The sequence below is a fragment of the Ptychodera flava genome, chromosome 2 (genome assembly GCF_041260155.1).
Source record: "Ptychodera flava strain L36383 chromosome 2, AS_Pfla_20210202, whole genome shotgun sequence".
In the NCBI taxonomy this organism is placed as follows: Eukaryota; Metazoa; Hemichordata; class Enteropneusta; family Ptychoderidae; genus Ptychodera; species Ptychodera flava.
Window position 1 is genome coordinate 39,887,296 of NC_091929.1, and position 17,647 is coordinate 39,904,942.

Here is a 17,647-nt window from a genome sequence, read left to right on the forward strand (position 1 = left end):
AGTCGAATTAAGCTTTTTTTTGGATGCTCGTGGCTCACTGTACTGAGCGATCGCGAGTAGACTGGGAACGCGTTGAGCGTGTCCGCTAAGCGCGCAGAACGAAATTTCAACCCGCGCTGCGCAGTGCACACGGTAGAAATTGTACGTCAGCAGCATAATTTCACTCGAATTCACAGGTTTTGGACTGACCACGATTTGATTTGGGAAGTACTGAATGCTAATAAGTATATATTTTTGTAAAAAATGGTGTAAAAATTTTCTCGTCTTTTTTCTCCTTGTTGACGTAAAGTTGTTTTGAGGTTAAAGGTCAAATAGCGCCCAATAACCCTACAGTTATTGTACTCCGCGTCAAAGTTATTGGACTCCGCGTCTTCTGATACCAAAACTTACTGTATGAAGAAACCCCATAGGTTACAGACGCAGGTGTATAATAATTCTTGTTTCATTGCAGTTTAGATGGCCCGGGTTCAAACACTGTAAGGGATGGTCCTTGTACAAGGCGACGTCACGTTTAACCACAATTGGCTTCAACCTTCAAGCGTTCCCCATCCTCTCTCCCTAGGCCGATCCCACTAGCTCCTGATTTTCTTTCTTTTGTTGTCTTTAGAGTCTGTAATTTGTTACGTCTATGGTGGAGGAATTCGGCTTATCGCGGTCAACGTTGTAACATGGTTGTTGACCATATTGTTATATTTACATCAAACCTGAATATGCCATCATTACCTTCATTTGACATAGAAAGAGACCGTTGGTTGGTTCATCATATACCGATTAAGGATAATCGCATCTTGGAAGGGAAACATATAGTCTCTCAAACTGTCCATTCTCTTTCATATACGACCATAGAAATCAGCGTTCAAGGCAAAAAATTATAATTGGTATTAATTTTTGCGTCTTTTTCTACTGAAGTGAATACTTTTACAGATCATTTACTCCGGCTATGAATAAAGGAATGAAGTTTGTGCATAGGAAAACAGGGGATTCATGAGCTCTGATTTCTACAAAGCTCAGGGGGACGAAAACGTTTCTTACTCTGAATACTCGTCCATGCCCAGCTGGTACTTTGCAAGATTCATTAATTTATCGCATGTGTGTTACCCAAAGAAATGTTATGTAATGCTTTATCACATTGACAAATCAGGTGTTAGGTCGAAACCACATGGATTCAACGTGTCAAAAATTATTGTCTTTATGCAATTTTACAAGACGTGTGGGATCGACAAGAAGTCGTAGATGAGAAGAGCTTTATGAATACTTTTATTGAAAATTTTAAGCGTTATTTGTTTTGTAAATGGCAGAGTGAGATTTGTTCTCTTGACAAACTTTTTTGTTACCGAGAATTTAAGTCCTCTCTCGAAACAGAAAAAATATCTTTCTGTTGTTTAAAATCAATATTCACATGAAGATTTGGCTCGTCTACGTTGCTCCTCCCATTGTTTAAGAACGAGATAGGTAGAAGACAAAATATCGATAGAATAGAACGAATTTGTATACTGTGTGAGAGAAATGAGATTGAAAATGAGTATCATTTTGTCCTACTTTGCCCCTTTTTTGGACAACATAAGAAATAAATACATTCCACCGTTTTACTTCAATCCACCATCTGAAAGAAAATTTTTATCTTTTAATGTCTTCAGAGGACACTTCTACACTACAGCGTTTAGCAGCATTTGTATTTCATGCGATGACATTAAGAAAAGAGATATATGATAGCTAAATTATTAAGTACTTTGTCAGATTGTTTTTTCCTGTCAGTTTTTGTAGAGTTTAATTGATTGTGAAGTGTATTGGGCCGATGGCCTAGAATCACATAATAAAGACCACCATATATGTAATTTATCGCATGCTCGTGAAAACAGTGGTGATAAAAATGTCTCGTCGCCATGAAAAGTGGTGTTATACGGTTTGGCGGCTAGGAATGCGGATATCCTTATATCTAATAGGATGTCAAATCTCGTATGAAACCCTCAGACAATTGAATTCAGTCGTGCAATTTTTGTTGTGTTTTGTCACCGCCAACGCTCTCGAATAATCAATAGATTCAGAAATGTACCTTTTTTGTCCTCACTCCACGGAGATGTTAACTTCCCTACAGTGCTGTACAAGTAATTTTCTCCACCATTAAAGCTCCATAAGCTGTATCTTTTTTTCAGAACTTTTTTTGTGGTTTCCCTACACTTTTTGCATTAAATCGCTAAACTGTAATTTAATACCAAGTATTTAGCATATCAACACAACCTCTATGAGTATAATCTACATTGATATTGTTGAAAATAGTATTCAAGTACGGACTTAAATTCATTTGTAAACAACAAACAATGATCACTACGAAGATACAAGCTGTGTTGACAAAAAGAATACTCGAAATTTTAGCATGGCAAGCGGATTAGGGTCAGACATGGTAGTTGATATACAGAAGCAGAATACTGAAAAACTTGCTACAGCTTATGTCCCTTTAAAAAAAGAGTGCGGATAAAGGGTCGCATGATCACCTGACTTATTTGTTAATACCATCTGCCATCATTGAAATTTACTGATGGCAAACATACTGTTGAGTAATATTTATCTTAGTTTCCAGTCATAGACAAATGGTGGACATTTTCTATTTCCATCTCCGTGTGTCAAATTTTATTCATAAATTACTGTTGTATATTGAAATATTGATATGTTGACATAATAAACCGTGTGTAGTTATGAACAAAGAAATGCAAGAAACATACATCGAGAAGAAATCATTACCGCTGGTCATCACCAATTTGATACGAGAAATTGGTAAGCGAAACAGTATACGCTGTGTTTTCTTTAAAGAGTACTTTTAAAACTTGAAAAACAGATAGAACTCGTACGTCCTCGTCCTGATCACACTCAGCAAATAATGATTGTCTGTCTCCTAAATTATCGAATTGAGACATCTGATTTATAAACGATAGCATCTAAACTATGATATGTACCTATCACAATTGTCGTCAATATCAAGATATTCTATAGTAAATTAAATATATTACGTCGCCAGGAACAGATTCTCCACGATTCTTCGCGGCCTTAAAATGATTCCATAAGGTATTTTACCTTTTGAGATGCTAACAAGTTATGTGGTCAGGGCGATAAGCCTCGGTGTTGGTGATCGGTAGAACGAAGTAATGAAGGGGATATGGGAGAGTAATTAACAGACATGGACTGTTTTCTTTGAAATACTATACAGAGATGGCAAGGATAAAATAATAGGCACACACATGACACAGGTAAGGCCTGTATAATGAAAATATTTAATGCATGACACTTATTTATCATAACTTCTAGACGAATATTTTTGGCAATAACATGTGTTGTCACAGTTTCGTATAGATGACGTGGGACCTTTCTGCATGGAGCAGCTATACATATTGTTTCAACTGGACCAATAGGTCACGGTGGAAACTGTCTTAAATTAGCGCCTACGAAGTCGGTGACTTTTATAATGACGAAATCAAAAGGTAGGTCACGGTACATATCGCCTCTCTGCTCTTCATTGTTGATGCTTTATTTATTTTGGGTCTAGATTGTGTTGATAACTGAATCATAGTTTAGATTAGAATTTATTTGCCAACAATAATATTGTGAATTGCAAACACATCTGTTGCGTATTGAAGACTTGCCATTTCATTATTATGTTGGAAAACCGACAAAACATAAACATGACTGGCATAAGTTATATCTACTATGCGTTTAAATTAACCATATCAAATATACTAACTGAAACAAATCTGCATGGAGTAACGAGAATTTAAGAGTACCAGCTTACGTGATTTAATAAAGTCTTAAACATTACATAAGAGACCGGACAGAAATGACAGGGGGTCGCTATTTTCCGCGCAAGCATTTTTATAGGTCATGAATTTTTAGGCATGCCTTTTGGGGAGGGTCATCATTTCTTACACAACTATCGCCATTGTAAGAAGGCCAGATGAGGTCGATACAGTGCTTCACCCAAATATATACCAAATCATAATGCATTGGAATCTATTGGGCAAACTATTAACAAAGTTCCCTACAAAACAAGCTATATCTGTACATTAAGACATGTTTGATAATTTATGTAAATGTGCTTTTTTGAAGTGGGAGGTAAAAAGCACATTTGTGTACAAGAAATTTGACTTTGTAATTTCACCGAATGTTGTTTCACTGTACATTGTTGTCTATGAGGAAACTGTGGATAATTTTTTACAGTACAAAAGTAGCTAAATCTGCGCTTTTATAAATGTAATAAACTTGATGTAAATGTACGTAATTAGAATAGGTTATTTAAAAGAGCATATGTGAACAAAGAATATTGGAATTTCATCCAATTATTTGTAAAGGCTAAAAAAGTATTTATTTTAAACTTCAAGGCTAAAATGAGAAATTATGCAATAATTAAGATATTATCGATACGAAGAGTGACACAAAGGGGATGGTAACTGGTTTTTGCGCATGAAAATGGGAAGATCACTAATTTCCTGCAAACAGTTTTGAAGGGTCATTTTTTTTGCGCAGGATCATTTTGAAAAACACAACCTCCTTCAATTTCTGCCCACTCCCTTAATTAAGGTAATTAATTAATGATCCTACACGTCTGCTTATTAACATACAAAGAACAATTCCGTCATAACTTGGTCGAACAATGCTTTCTCCCCAGGTTGTATGTGTGAAAGTTTTACAAATTAAAAGTTACTCTACAAAAAATTGACTAACTTTTCTGATTTATACTTTACCCATTTATGCTAGAATGTGATGAAATCCAGCAAATAGATCGTACATTAAATAGGCAATAGGTCATCTTGAGTTGTACGAACAGATATTTGAATTCTAGCCTCTTCAATTTTATAGATTTCGCACATATCTGTGGTTCAAAAATTTTCCAGTTCATTCAAAATGTGTAGTAAGAAAAAAAGAGAGCCTAACATTACTTAATCAACAACACTAATTTGAAAGCGCTTCATGGTGTACTCAGAGAATAATTGCCGGACTTCACTAATCAATATACATGTGTATAAATCACATCGAGTTAGGGGTTAAAATGGCTCCAGGACTGAGAAAGAGACAAATAAACATTTGATACTTAAAGGTATACTGTCACCTGTTCCAATTTTGCCACAGTTGTCATGGAACGAGAAAATCTAACCAATCACAGATTTTGCGAGGTGGCCGCTTTTTAAAAACAGCGCCCTCACATGGGCATTTTCAATACCATGGAATGCCCCTTTGACCATATATGGGCATATTTAGATTACAGGTGACTGTATACCTTTAACGACTGATTTACATATCATAGCGTAGGCTGGTCGAACGATAAAATACATCTTGACTTCCGAGTTCCATTTTCACACTATACCATGATGGCACATCTGAAATGTCCCAGTATAAATAAACAGCCTTCCTAACTAAATATTCATAATCGACATAATTGAAAAATATGAATGTACAGTAAAACCTTCTAAACCGAACCCTACAGGGACTGAGAAAATTGTTCGGGTTGGAGGGGTCTTCGGTTTTATAGAGGTGCTTTCCACATAGTTTTCTATTGGAATGGGACTGGGAAAGGGGCGCAGTTTAGACAGGTTTCAAGTTTAGACAGGGTTCGGTTTAGATAGGTTTCACTGTACTGCTAAACTGCATTGTCCTGAACAGGTCTAATTTCCGCCGTTCAATGTATATCAATGGTTTTCTAATCTAACTTTTCACTTATACTTCCCAAGCGGCAATGTAGAATGTTAAATTGATTGTTCGTTCAGTTATTCTCATCTGCTACCCACTGATTTAGTTTATAATTTTTAATTTTAATTAGTTCAGATGCCATATTGTTGTACATTTCAACAGAACTTCGCTTCAAGAGCAGAGAAGGGCGTGCTCCCATCTGAAAACCAGGGGGATAAAAGTTAAAAGGCCTATGCGCTTCAACTCTTTCTATCTGTTCCATTTATTCTAAACAATAAACATTCGAGAAGCGGCATATTAAGCACAGTTTGAACCATTTATGATCCCGTACTCTTTCTGTGAATATTCCAATGTGTATACGCATCATGTACATGAGTTTGTGCATGGTTGGATTTAGGCGGCCGTGTTGGAATGGAATACCCATTTATTGCTTATTTTTTCAAACACCCACGCAGTTCCATTCATTACTTAATAACTCTTGCATACATTCTCTCGGATAATTCATCACATGAGCTAAATATATTGACGAAGTCAAATCATGAAAGTAGTACAATAAATGTTCAGGGACCTTTCAGAATGAAGTAAATTGGAACAAGTATTAGTTAGAATGTTTAACTGTTGTGTATTTTCATATGGATGAAACATGCTTGGAGTATGTTGATATCATTTAGTCGCTGAGCTTTGATCATAGTATGGTCAATAAATCACTGAATTATGTTCTATAAGTTGTTCGCCGAATAGTCTCATTTTGCCCTGTCTTGTTACATACTATGGCAGAAGGATAGGATAAGTAACATACTATATCGATGGCGAGATAACACAAAGATTACATCGTCAGCCAGAGGATGGCGGTTGCTACCATAATGACAGTGTTGACTGATGGTGCCGCGGAGCTTGCTGTCACCTGATCAACGAAGGCAGCGGTCACAATGTTCGACTGAGGAGACTTCTTATCGGAATCGTCGACAGCGATCATTGAAAAAACAAGGACGGCGTCATCTACAAATAAATAGAACCAAATCACAGGTTGCCGCACTGCTTTTACAAGAACAAATAAAGAATTATCAAAAATTGATATGTGCGTTTTAATTATCAGGACACTACGGAATATGACATTAAAATAAAAGTCAATTCGCTAGCACTAAACATCAAAACACATTCCAAGGGCGTTCGAAAAATTGCGCGAAAAAATATTAACTGACATTAATAATTGTCATATATAAATGCACAAATGCGTACATGTAAACATACATACATACATACATACATACATACATACATACATACATACATACATACATACATACATACATACATACATACATACATACATACATACATACATACATACATACATACATACATACATACATACATACATACATACATACATACATACATACATACATACATACATACATACATACATACATACATACATACATACATACATATGTGCGTACGTAAATACTTGCTTACGCACACACTTACGACACATGCACATAACCATTATGTTTCCGTAGGTCTACGATAAACTCACCGTATTCAGGAACCGTCTGTATTGTTATCAATTCAGTACTCCCAGCTGGTTTTGGTTGCGATAGATCACCTTGGACCACCATGTCTTGAGTGACCATCATCATAGCACTCATGTCTTCCATCATGTCAGTGAAGTTAACGCCCATTCTGATCTCATATCTACTCGCTAAATGAAATCAGACATTATCAAAAATTTACATACGATCCCTTTGAAATTCATCAACACACATCCCACAAATTGGACACTCAGTACGATACATTAATATTGAAAAACAATGTTTCGCTATTCAGGAGAAGTTGGTCAATGAGCAGTGGACGATGTCGCATTGATTATTTGTTATGATTTAGTGGTTTTGTACCTATTCTACTTAATATAGTGAAGAATGCTCGTGTAGCGAACAGAAAGTATCGACAAACCAATCGGCTATTGCCATGGACAGATAACATTTTCAGTTTCATGTCGGCCAAGGCCGAAGGAAACATACCTTGTCCCTGGTCCATATCATCCCCTGGCGCTGTAAACTGGAGTGTTACTTGTTTCTTCTCGAATGATACGTCGTGTACGCTCAGGTCAGTAATTCTTGAAGGACTATACATATCTGTATCCTGTGACACTGGATGCAGAAACATACGTTCAAACAAATATCTAGCTTCGGTATTCAGCATCGCAGTTCGCATGAAAATCTTGTGAGCTAAGCGTCTGCACTTACTGAGAGCTTTGTTTCGGAGCATTTCAGTATAAAGTATACCATTTCCGAAAATCTGCAGAAACTCATGGGGTTGTTTACATATGCTAACACACTACACTTTTTGATCGATATAATATCACTGTTGAAAGATAAATTTCAACAAAAGTCAGATGTCGATGACATTAGCCAACACATGTTTAAACGTTGCATCGACCAGCTAAATACTTAACATTTGGATGACAATCTTAAATGGAATATGAAGTATAACACAAAAGGACAAAAAAACAGAGATTTGCATCAAATATTATATGTGCCGGATATTTAATCAAATGTTTTAATTCAAATTTCTTTACTTTTAACAGACTCTGATACAATATTTAAATGTTAAAGTTACTCGATGTCTGAATTAAATCATATCATCGCATTAACCAAAACCAATAGGCTTCATTTGTTTAAATATACAGTTGCTATGGCGATACGTACTTTGGCAATCATCGCCCTCACACATCAAACTACCGCTATTTGCACTTCTCTGGAAAACACCCGTAGACTCGTCAGCTGGTAACTCGATATTGTCCTCGTTTTCGGAATTTGGAACATTGATAGCGCCATAACCAGTTCTCTTGCTCAGGCTAACAACAGTTTTATCTCCATCGTTAACAACAAAGATCTATAAAAGACATAAATTAAAACCAAGTTCAAACAAACGAGATATGTATTATGAAATTTTATTCAATATTAGTACATGTCACTTTTTACTCTCATTTTTGTAAAATGTATATATATATATATATATATATATATATATATATATATATATATATATATATATACATATATATATACAAGTTATACCTTGGATTGAAATTTGACAAGTAAACTTTTACTTGTCGAATTTCAATTCGACCCATCACACCAAATGGTTTGACCAACCTGATACTTATATGTAAGCACCTGAAAATAGACATCAAATCAGGTCCAATAATCGTTATCATTAAAAAATAATACAATATCATACAATAAAATCTAACAAATCTGACGATCGCGTGTATGCGTGAAACTCGAGTAATAGGTTCCAAACATACTTGATGTGTTCTCATATTTATTGTATATAATGAATATATAATAATTATATATATATATATATATATATATATATATATATATGTATAATATATGTATATATATAAAACCACACATCAATTTAATAGCGATTGATAATTTATGTGTATATATATATATATATATATATATATATATATATATATATATATATATATATATATATATATATATATATATATATAACACATATCAATTGAACAGAATCGGTATAAACCTTTATGATAAAGTTAATGGAGTACGATTTAAGGTACAAAGTTCGTGGTCGTTTTGAGGCAACATAAAGGTTGCAAATGAATCAATATATTTATTTTCCAGATGTATTGATATCGACAAAAATTCATGGTTAGACACAAGATAATAGGAAACCGAGGTAATTCTTGAACACTTAAAAAGATAACTTGTTGTAGAGCCTGACTCCGTTAGTACTAAGAACAATCGATTACTTCCATCCACAACTTTTACATAAAATCAAGGCGTTTCTATCAACTATTTGCACAAATCTGCTACACTGCGAAAATTATGCAGGTGTAGTTCATGTAACATAATTTTGAGAGAAGACAATAAGGCACTCTAACTTATTTCAGCAAAATATTGTGTAAACCGTTCAAGGTTTATACAGTGCACACCGACGACTTTGTTTCAAGCTATTGACTGTTTCATCATATTGTTACGTCCTAAAAATGGGACTTGACCTGTGAATCTTACAGAGCAAAACGTGTCAATGGATGTATTTTAAAGTGGCAAAATTAAAATGAAAAGTAGCATGATAAAATGGAGATTCCTACTTTTGTATGACTATAACAGTGAGTAGCTTTTGTGTTCTGTAAGTTATTCTGCCCCATGACCAGTCTAATTTGTCCATCATAGTCTAAAACATTCTGAGGGTCATATTTATTACAAGTGAAGATATTTTAGAGCCGTAAACATATATCAATGTGAAGCCTAAAACTTTCTGATCTTTAAACATATATCAATGTGAAGCCTAAAACTTTCTGATCTTTGGACGGTTTCATTTCATTTTAATAAGGGTCAGTACGATAGACTTAAGACATTGTGATTTTGATGTCAGGGTTGACTTCAAGACTTTCATTATGGATTTCGCTCTATGTACTCTGCAGGTTTAAGACCTACATCAAACCTGTAGCCACAGAAGGGCCAGCCTCACTCATCAGTGTCTGTCTCAACTCAATTCCCTGCAGACTGTAATTTACGAGTTTTGTGCAGTCCCACAGCCAAGCACTGTTATCTTTTCAGGGTTTTCTAACTTTCCCCACACTTCGTTATTCGTTTTAATAAATTTATTTTAACGTATATCGCTGACTTTAGCCCCCTTTTTGTCGTAACATCCGCGGGGAACGTGATTGGACCTTTTTTTAGTGCAGTTACAAGGGCACTACAAGTATTTGTTATAAACGTTCAATAAACGGGGAAATGTTTGCACTGTTGCAACCACTGTCCCTCAGTGTGACAGTGAAAGCGTACGCGTTTTCGTGTTACGTTTCTAAGTATGTAAAAGATCTCAATTCTCTATTCATACCTTAGCGGTGTATCGACCGGCCCCAGTGTAGGATGTGAAATACATTGAATAGATTCCGTCATCCTTTGCCATATCTGCTCCAGCTCCGTTATCAAGAAGTGTAATATCCATGGCAACACCACCAGGCCTTTCAATCTTGGCTTGAACCATTGCATTCAGCACAGGTGAGTATCCTATGAACACGGATACCCATTAATGTTTCCCTCTTTATCAACTTTATATTCAGAAGAATTAACAAGCATGTAGGCTCAGAATCAGATATTGAGGTTCGTTTTAGTCTGCTCCAGTTGGCTTCACTCTGCCAAGTTCATGATTGCATTGTCATTCTCTAATTTACCCCCTCACCCTACTTTTACGTTTGAGGTAACAGAAATGTTGAAGCAACTTGAATAAGAAGCTAAAAATTGATAACGTGTTTGTTTGATCAACTGAAGTGAATTAAAGGAAGGTAACTCCATCCAGCTACCTTTACAATACATACGACATATTTAAAGGTATACAGTCACCTGTAATCTAAATATGTCCATATATGGTCAAAAGGGCGTTCCTTGGTATTAAAAATGCCCATTTCAGGGCACTGTTTAAAAAGCGGCCACACACTTAAAATCTATGATTGGTTACATTTTCTTTTTCCATGGTAACTGTGGCAAATTTGGAACAGGTTACAGTATACCTTTAATCTGCATGTCGCAAATACTATGGATACGACGTACATAAAGGCATTATAAACGACAGTTACCTCGAGTCACTGCAACGTGGAGGACGATTTGATCTGGTGGCGTCATTTTTGATTGGCTCCACTCAGCCAAGGCTATGATTGGATAATCATCCTGTAGCTTGCCTCCGGATTTCACAGTAACCATAACAGTTTGTGCGTTTGAGAGTGGGTTATAGATTGTGACATCATATCGTCCAATCTGAGGGTGAAAAGCGATTAGGACATTTACAAACCCGTCTTTTTTTATCAATTTCAATCGTTAGAGATCAATTCTTGATAAACAGACGTTATCAAATACAGTGGTTTAAATATTGTACTAAAAGTCTTCTCCAATTAGTAATTAAATTAGAAATTACTTATTGCACTTTTTCAGCTCAGTCTCTCCCTCTCTCTCTCTCTCTCTCTCTCTCTCTCTCTCTCTCTCTCTCTCTCTCTCTCTCTCTCTCTCTCTCTCTCTCTCTCTCTCTCTCTCTCTCTCAATGGTTAATTTACCCACCTGTGCAACACCTGGGATTTTAATAGTGACTACATGAAACCGGCTGTCAATCTGGTATCCTTCACTATCTTTCTTGATTTCCCCACCGTCGGGTTTCCTCACAGTTACTTCAGCAGTGTCATTACCACCAAGACAATCAAAGGTCAGCTGAGTACCTTCGCCAATCGTTGAATCGATGTTGAAAGTGAATTCTTCACTCCCTTTGCTTTCAACGTGCAGAGCTTTACTGTACACAGTAACAGGTAAGGTCAGTACATCTGTTGGTTGAGAAAAGCACCAAGATCTAATTAGAACAGAAGTACCAAAAACATATAAAAAACAACAACCATAATAGTCAATGTGTTTTGTGTTTATGCGAAGGTTATTTCTTAAAGACATAAAATATAAGCTTATCGGTTCAGACCTGACACCAGCATAAACGTGAACGTTTGCTTCCATGTTGATACAAAACTTCACATACTGTGAATTTGAACTTTTACGAGGTGTATAAACAATTCATAAACTTCCTTAGAACATCACAGGGACTTCAACTACAATTAATATTTATTCTGGAAATACATACTCTGGCCTCTTTGAGAAATTGTGTCAAAGGCTTCATTTAGGCCGTTGGAAGATGAGTACTCCTCCGAATAGGAAAACGACATCCCATTTGTCGATTCTGCGATTGTCTCCAAGTTTTTGGAAGCATTTCCCCCTATAGCTATAAAGTCTACAGTAACATTTTTATCTTTGAGCTGAAAAAAAGAATACAGACAGTTTGGTAGATAAGTTAAAGTTGAATATAGCAAGCAGTATGTCTCTCGAGATGTCTTTAGTGTGGTACACTGTCCATGTTTAAATTACCAGTTTTAGAGGTGACATGTTATTTTTTACTTGACGTAAATTGCAATGCAAATTCTTTAAAATAATTCTATTTAGCAGTGTCTGAACTTGGTATCATAACTCTTAATAGGACAATTTTTATTACTTGTGAAAATATTTCGTTAAATTTTGTCCCTTGAAACAGCATGCAAGATGTTCAAACATGAAAATGTTAGCCTTGCCAGTCAATTATGTGTTGATATTGTTGACAATTTACTTCTAGTCCGGACTTACATTCCCTTAACTTGTCTTTAAACCGACACACACAGACTGTGTTGACAAATTTAACATACGGCTTTTCGACATGATTATGTGAGTAGAACGATATTGTAATTTGAAAAAAACCCAAAGTACTTCACAAACTACAGCTAGTGGAGCCTTAAGGTAGAATGCGCCTCGGGACAGATATTCGGACTCTCAAATTTTTTCAATTTTTTCTGATCTTCCACTTGTGGGGATTCATTTTAAAGCTATTGGTGTAAGAAACCGTTTCGCCATCTTAGTTTAACGAGAATCGAAAAAATTTAAATTGTTTCGCCATAGAGTTAACATAGGGATGGCGGCCATTTTGAATTTCACATATCGGTATATCTTGGGTTATTTGTTTCTCTAGTACCAAAATTTTCACGGTGACCCCCGACTCTTATTCTTGATTTTGAAAGAAAATGGTTAAAAGAGTCCTTAGGAAAAGTTTGAGCACAAGTTTATGGCTTTCACTTTTGAGGTGCATACTACCTTAATCTTCTTTTGACATACCATTGGCATCATTTCATCCATTTTGTCATTCTCATTTTCCTGGCCATCTGTGACTAACAAAATGACACCACCAGAAGGATTCCTACCATCTCTTTCTAACACCTCTATCCCTTTCATGACCCCTAGGTGTAAGATAAACATGACGTATAAAAATGTGTACTGTATTCATAGAAATACGCAAACTGTTTTAATTAACCATTATATACCGACAACAATATGTGACTAAAAACTCAAAACAATTCAGGAATTTTTGGCATTCATAGGAAAGGTAAAATTGCACTAGATGTGGCAAGAATGTCACTTGTTGACAGGGGTTTATCTAGCTAGAATGACAGAGAGACGTATCCAGGCATAGCCAGAGACCTGAGAGAGAGGGGTATTTTGAGTGATATAAAATCTAGTAACTTTATGAGGAAAGGAAAAATGCACTAGTTGGGGCTAAAATAACTAACTATCTCAATAGCTGACAAAGGAATGATCTGGACACGTTTTTGATTTCTGCTCTCCCACATCGTGTTTTCTACACCATGTATGACTTGGTTCGCTTATTGTCAAAAGCGATACTAAATAAATCTATAATTGCAACGGTTTCACCGTACCAGCTTCTAGATTGCTTGACCCGCCAACATCATCAGGAGTCGGTATATCCGGTAACATAGTATCTCGCATCGAATCATTCATCGCAACCATATCAGACATCATGTTCCCCTTGTCATTGAACGTCACCATGCCAACACGTTCGCCGTCTTGGACATCATCCATGATGAAGCTTCTTAAAGCCTTTGTGAAAGTGAATAAGATTTCAAATAAAAATTGGAAACTAATCACAATAGAAATGAATTTGTACTGTCAGCTTAATTTACCAACCCCATAACGAATATCATATGCAATGTTGCACTACACAATGTGGTGAGTTGTATTGGCGAGGCAAGGGGCAATATAGAAATTGATATGATATGATATGATATGATATGATATGATATGATATGATAGGTATATGATATGATATGATATGATATGATGCGATATGATACATGTCAGGTGTAATATGCTATGAGTTGACTTATGAAATCAGATTTTACATAAGACGTCGACGAAGATTTTTTGTTTATTTATGTTAATATGATCTAATGATTGATAGATAAACTACAAATGTCTAAGAGAGTTATCCTGGGAGTACTGTGTGAATGTTTATGATACAGTATATATGATTATGTGCTGAAGTTTGCTATGATATGATGTGATGTGGTGTAATTTTGTGTGGCGTGTTAAAGTGTGATACGATATAATAATTCTATCTGGTAGATATCGCTTGTTGCTCTGTTTATGTAATGATCAGACGTTTGATACAACGACAAAACAGGATAGAATATGGCGTTTCTAAGAGGTCGCGAAAGAATTCATACTAGTTATGTGTTTACATCGATTTACCTGTCCCATTTTTTGTATCCTATCGGCGGATGCCATGCTTGCTCCAACGCTCAGTACCATTACCACATTGCTCACAGTTCGTTTGACAACTCTGAACCCGGTTTAGTAGAGGCTATAGTTCTCGGAGGGTTGGCATTATTTCTGAAGTCATCATTTGTTCCTCATTACCTGATGAAAAGGAATAAGGAAATAGTGTATGGATGAATTGTTTGGCATCGTAAATTAAGGGCTTTGTGAGCTTTCTTGTTGACTGAATGGCTGAAGTTCTTTTAAAGCTCTTGGTGTAAGAAAACCTTTCACTGTCTTAACTTTACAAAAATCTGAAATTTGTATTTTTACTCCATAGAGTAACACATTGATGGCGGCCATTTTGAATTTCAAATATCGGCAATTGTAAGGTAATTTGTTTCTCTAGTGCCGAAATTTTCAGTGACCCTGATTTTTATTTATGATTTGGTGAGCATTAAGGAAAGTTTGAGCAAAAGTTTAAGTCCTTCACTTTCGAGGCGCATACTACCTTAAAGTAGAGAACCATGATCAATGGTTCGGTTGTCACCATGGGAAATGCTCTCAGTCAAAGTGTAAAATACATGAGGATTTCGGGAAATTTAAATTGAGGCACAAAATTTCTACATACAGCATGTCATTCGCTCAAGTCTGAGAGGATCCTCCATCAAATAGAGCTAGTAACTAAACCTTACCTCCCACGCACTCCTCTGTTGGCATAATCTGTTTTGCCTTGACGGAGCCTCGACATTATGAACTCCTCCTGATGACGAAGCGGAACGGGCATTGTCGCAAAAGTCTATCATCTGATCAAAATGCAAGTTGGTAAGGAAATAAGTGTGTGAGTGAGTGGATGAGTTATTGGCGGGTAGGTCAGTCAGACGTAGGTCAATCAGTCAATCATTCAGTCAGTCAGTCAGTATGCAGGTAGGCAGGAAAATGAGGAACGGGGGAAGGGGAGGAAGTGAAGGAAAATGGATGGGTAGGTAGGTTTACTAAGGAAATAACGAAGGAAGAAATGGAGTAGGTAGGTAAGGTAGCTGGCTAGAAAAGTTGAAAGGTGGGTAGTTGGTCGGTTAGTAAGTTTGTTTATTTGTTTGTTAATTATTAAGCTAACTGATTAAATAGTTCGTTACTTCGTTAGTTAGTCATTTAGTTAGCTAGTTAATTAGTTAGTTAGTTAGATAGTTAGTTAGTTAGTTAGTTAGTCGCATTATTGTCATTCAGTTGGCTTTACAACTTCATTCATAATCAGAGAAGACAGTCGACATATTTACGTTCGTCAAGTATTCTGAAGAGTTAATTACTAGATGTGAGCCTGGCATGTTGGTGTCAATAAACTAACTCACAAGTTTACTGTATTGAGTGAATGATGGCTATTGTTGCACGACAATGTGAACATCGGTCCCAGACTTTGGATTTGTCTTCAAAGGGTCTTTAAACACATGGAGCGGTATAGCTTGCAAAGAACAATTATGGCCAGTGTTTACTATTTTTCAGGGAAAATTACAAGGAAAATGGGTCGACGTTGGGAACCTTGTAAATCTGCCCAAGGGGATCTTCTTTAAATTTTCATTCTCAAGGGAAACCGATACTTGCTATTATATTTTCTTGCGCCCCCCCCCCCCCCCCGCCAGGACAATGAGAGTTTACTGACTGTATATCAACGGATAGTATACTTTTTCCGGTTCCGGTTCCGGTTTTTCCACTTGCAAACTTATACTTTATGTTACAATTCGATTCAAAATATCGATATCATGATAGAGTATGCCTAAAATATGAAAAGCAGTTATGTAGTTTCACAGAATAAAATGAAAACAATTATCCAGGTCACACTCCCCTTGTTGTCAATAAATTTTCCATATGAGCTTTATCAAATATATTTAATTTTGAGTTCATGTTGCTATTATAAGTGTAGTTTTTACCAATTACACATGAACGAAAAGGAATCTTACTTCCTTCAAAACTTCAAATAAAACTGTCCCACTTACCTCTAACATGTTGGGGTAAGTGGGACGTTTTTCCTGTTTTATCAAAATCGTTTTCATATTAATACCGTGAAATTTATTCTTTTTCTTATTTCACAGATTTGAGCAAGAGACAATACACATGCATGATAATTATATTTCAAATCACTTTGAACAATTATTGATAAAATATTAAGCAAAAATGCTTAAGTGTCCCACTTGCCCCTAAATTAATTTTGCAGCATTGATTGTTGATTGATGAAAAATCTACCCCCAAGATGCAACATTTAGCAAGCTACCCAAGCCTGTAGCATTGGCTAACTATTGTATCGGTGCCAATGACTCAACTTATAATAACTTACATTCGGTAAGAATTGCTTGTACATGATTGATGCGCTGTATCCTCTGTCTTGACGATCGTCATAAAAGTGACAGCCTTCACTTCGACCTCTCTGAGGGATGCCGTTTCTTAGATTACATCCGGAAGACCAACGTCCTAGATGGATGACATTTAAGATTACGGTAGTACGAGTTCGATATTTAAAGACAAACATTTTGCTTAAACTTTCCTCCATTATTTTGTAGGTTAAAAATAACAGTAATAGATAGCCGTGCAAAAATTGGAAGTAGAAAAACAAGCAAATCAGAATTGACTGACATTTGGTCTTTCAAAATGTCCACTTTCCTGCCTGAACAATGTGGGGGTACTTCACTTATTCCTAAAGCTGCAAAATGAGTATACACAAGTAGCAGACAAGCAGTGTGTAATACTTTGAGATTTTACTTTACCCGAGACACATTCTATCTCACAACATTAATAGTAACATGCAAAACGGAACACCAATATAC

General features: G+C 36.0%; 1 protein-coding gene across 1 annotated transcript; it reads right to left on the reverse strand.

Moving 5' to 3' along the window:
• Nucleotides 1-6,363: 6,363 nt before the first annotated feature.
• Nucleotides 6,364-14,993, reverse strand: LOC139120557 (calcium-activated chloride channel regulator 1-like). The gene is made up of 11 exons (XM_070685035.1): nucleotides 14,826-14,993; nucleotides 13,994-14,174; nucleotides 13,395-13,516; nucleotides 12,340-12,511; nucleotides 11,778-12,034; nucleotides 11,303-11,480; nucleotides 10,564-10,736; nucleotides 8,385-8,571; nucleotides 7,698-7,826; nucleotides 7,214-7,378; nucleotides 6,364-6,672 (listed from the first exon to the last, which is right to left on the reverse strand). Exons 1-11 carry the CDS (start codon nucleotides 14,883-14,885, stop codon nucleotides 6,500-6,502), a joined length of 1,797 nt encoding a protein of 598 aa, XP_070541136.1. The 5' UTR covers nucleotides 14,886-14,993; the 3' UTR covers nucleotides 6,364-6,499.
• Nucleotides 14,994-17,647: the final 2,654 nt, after the last annotated feature.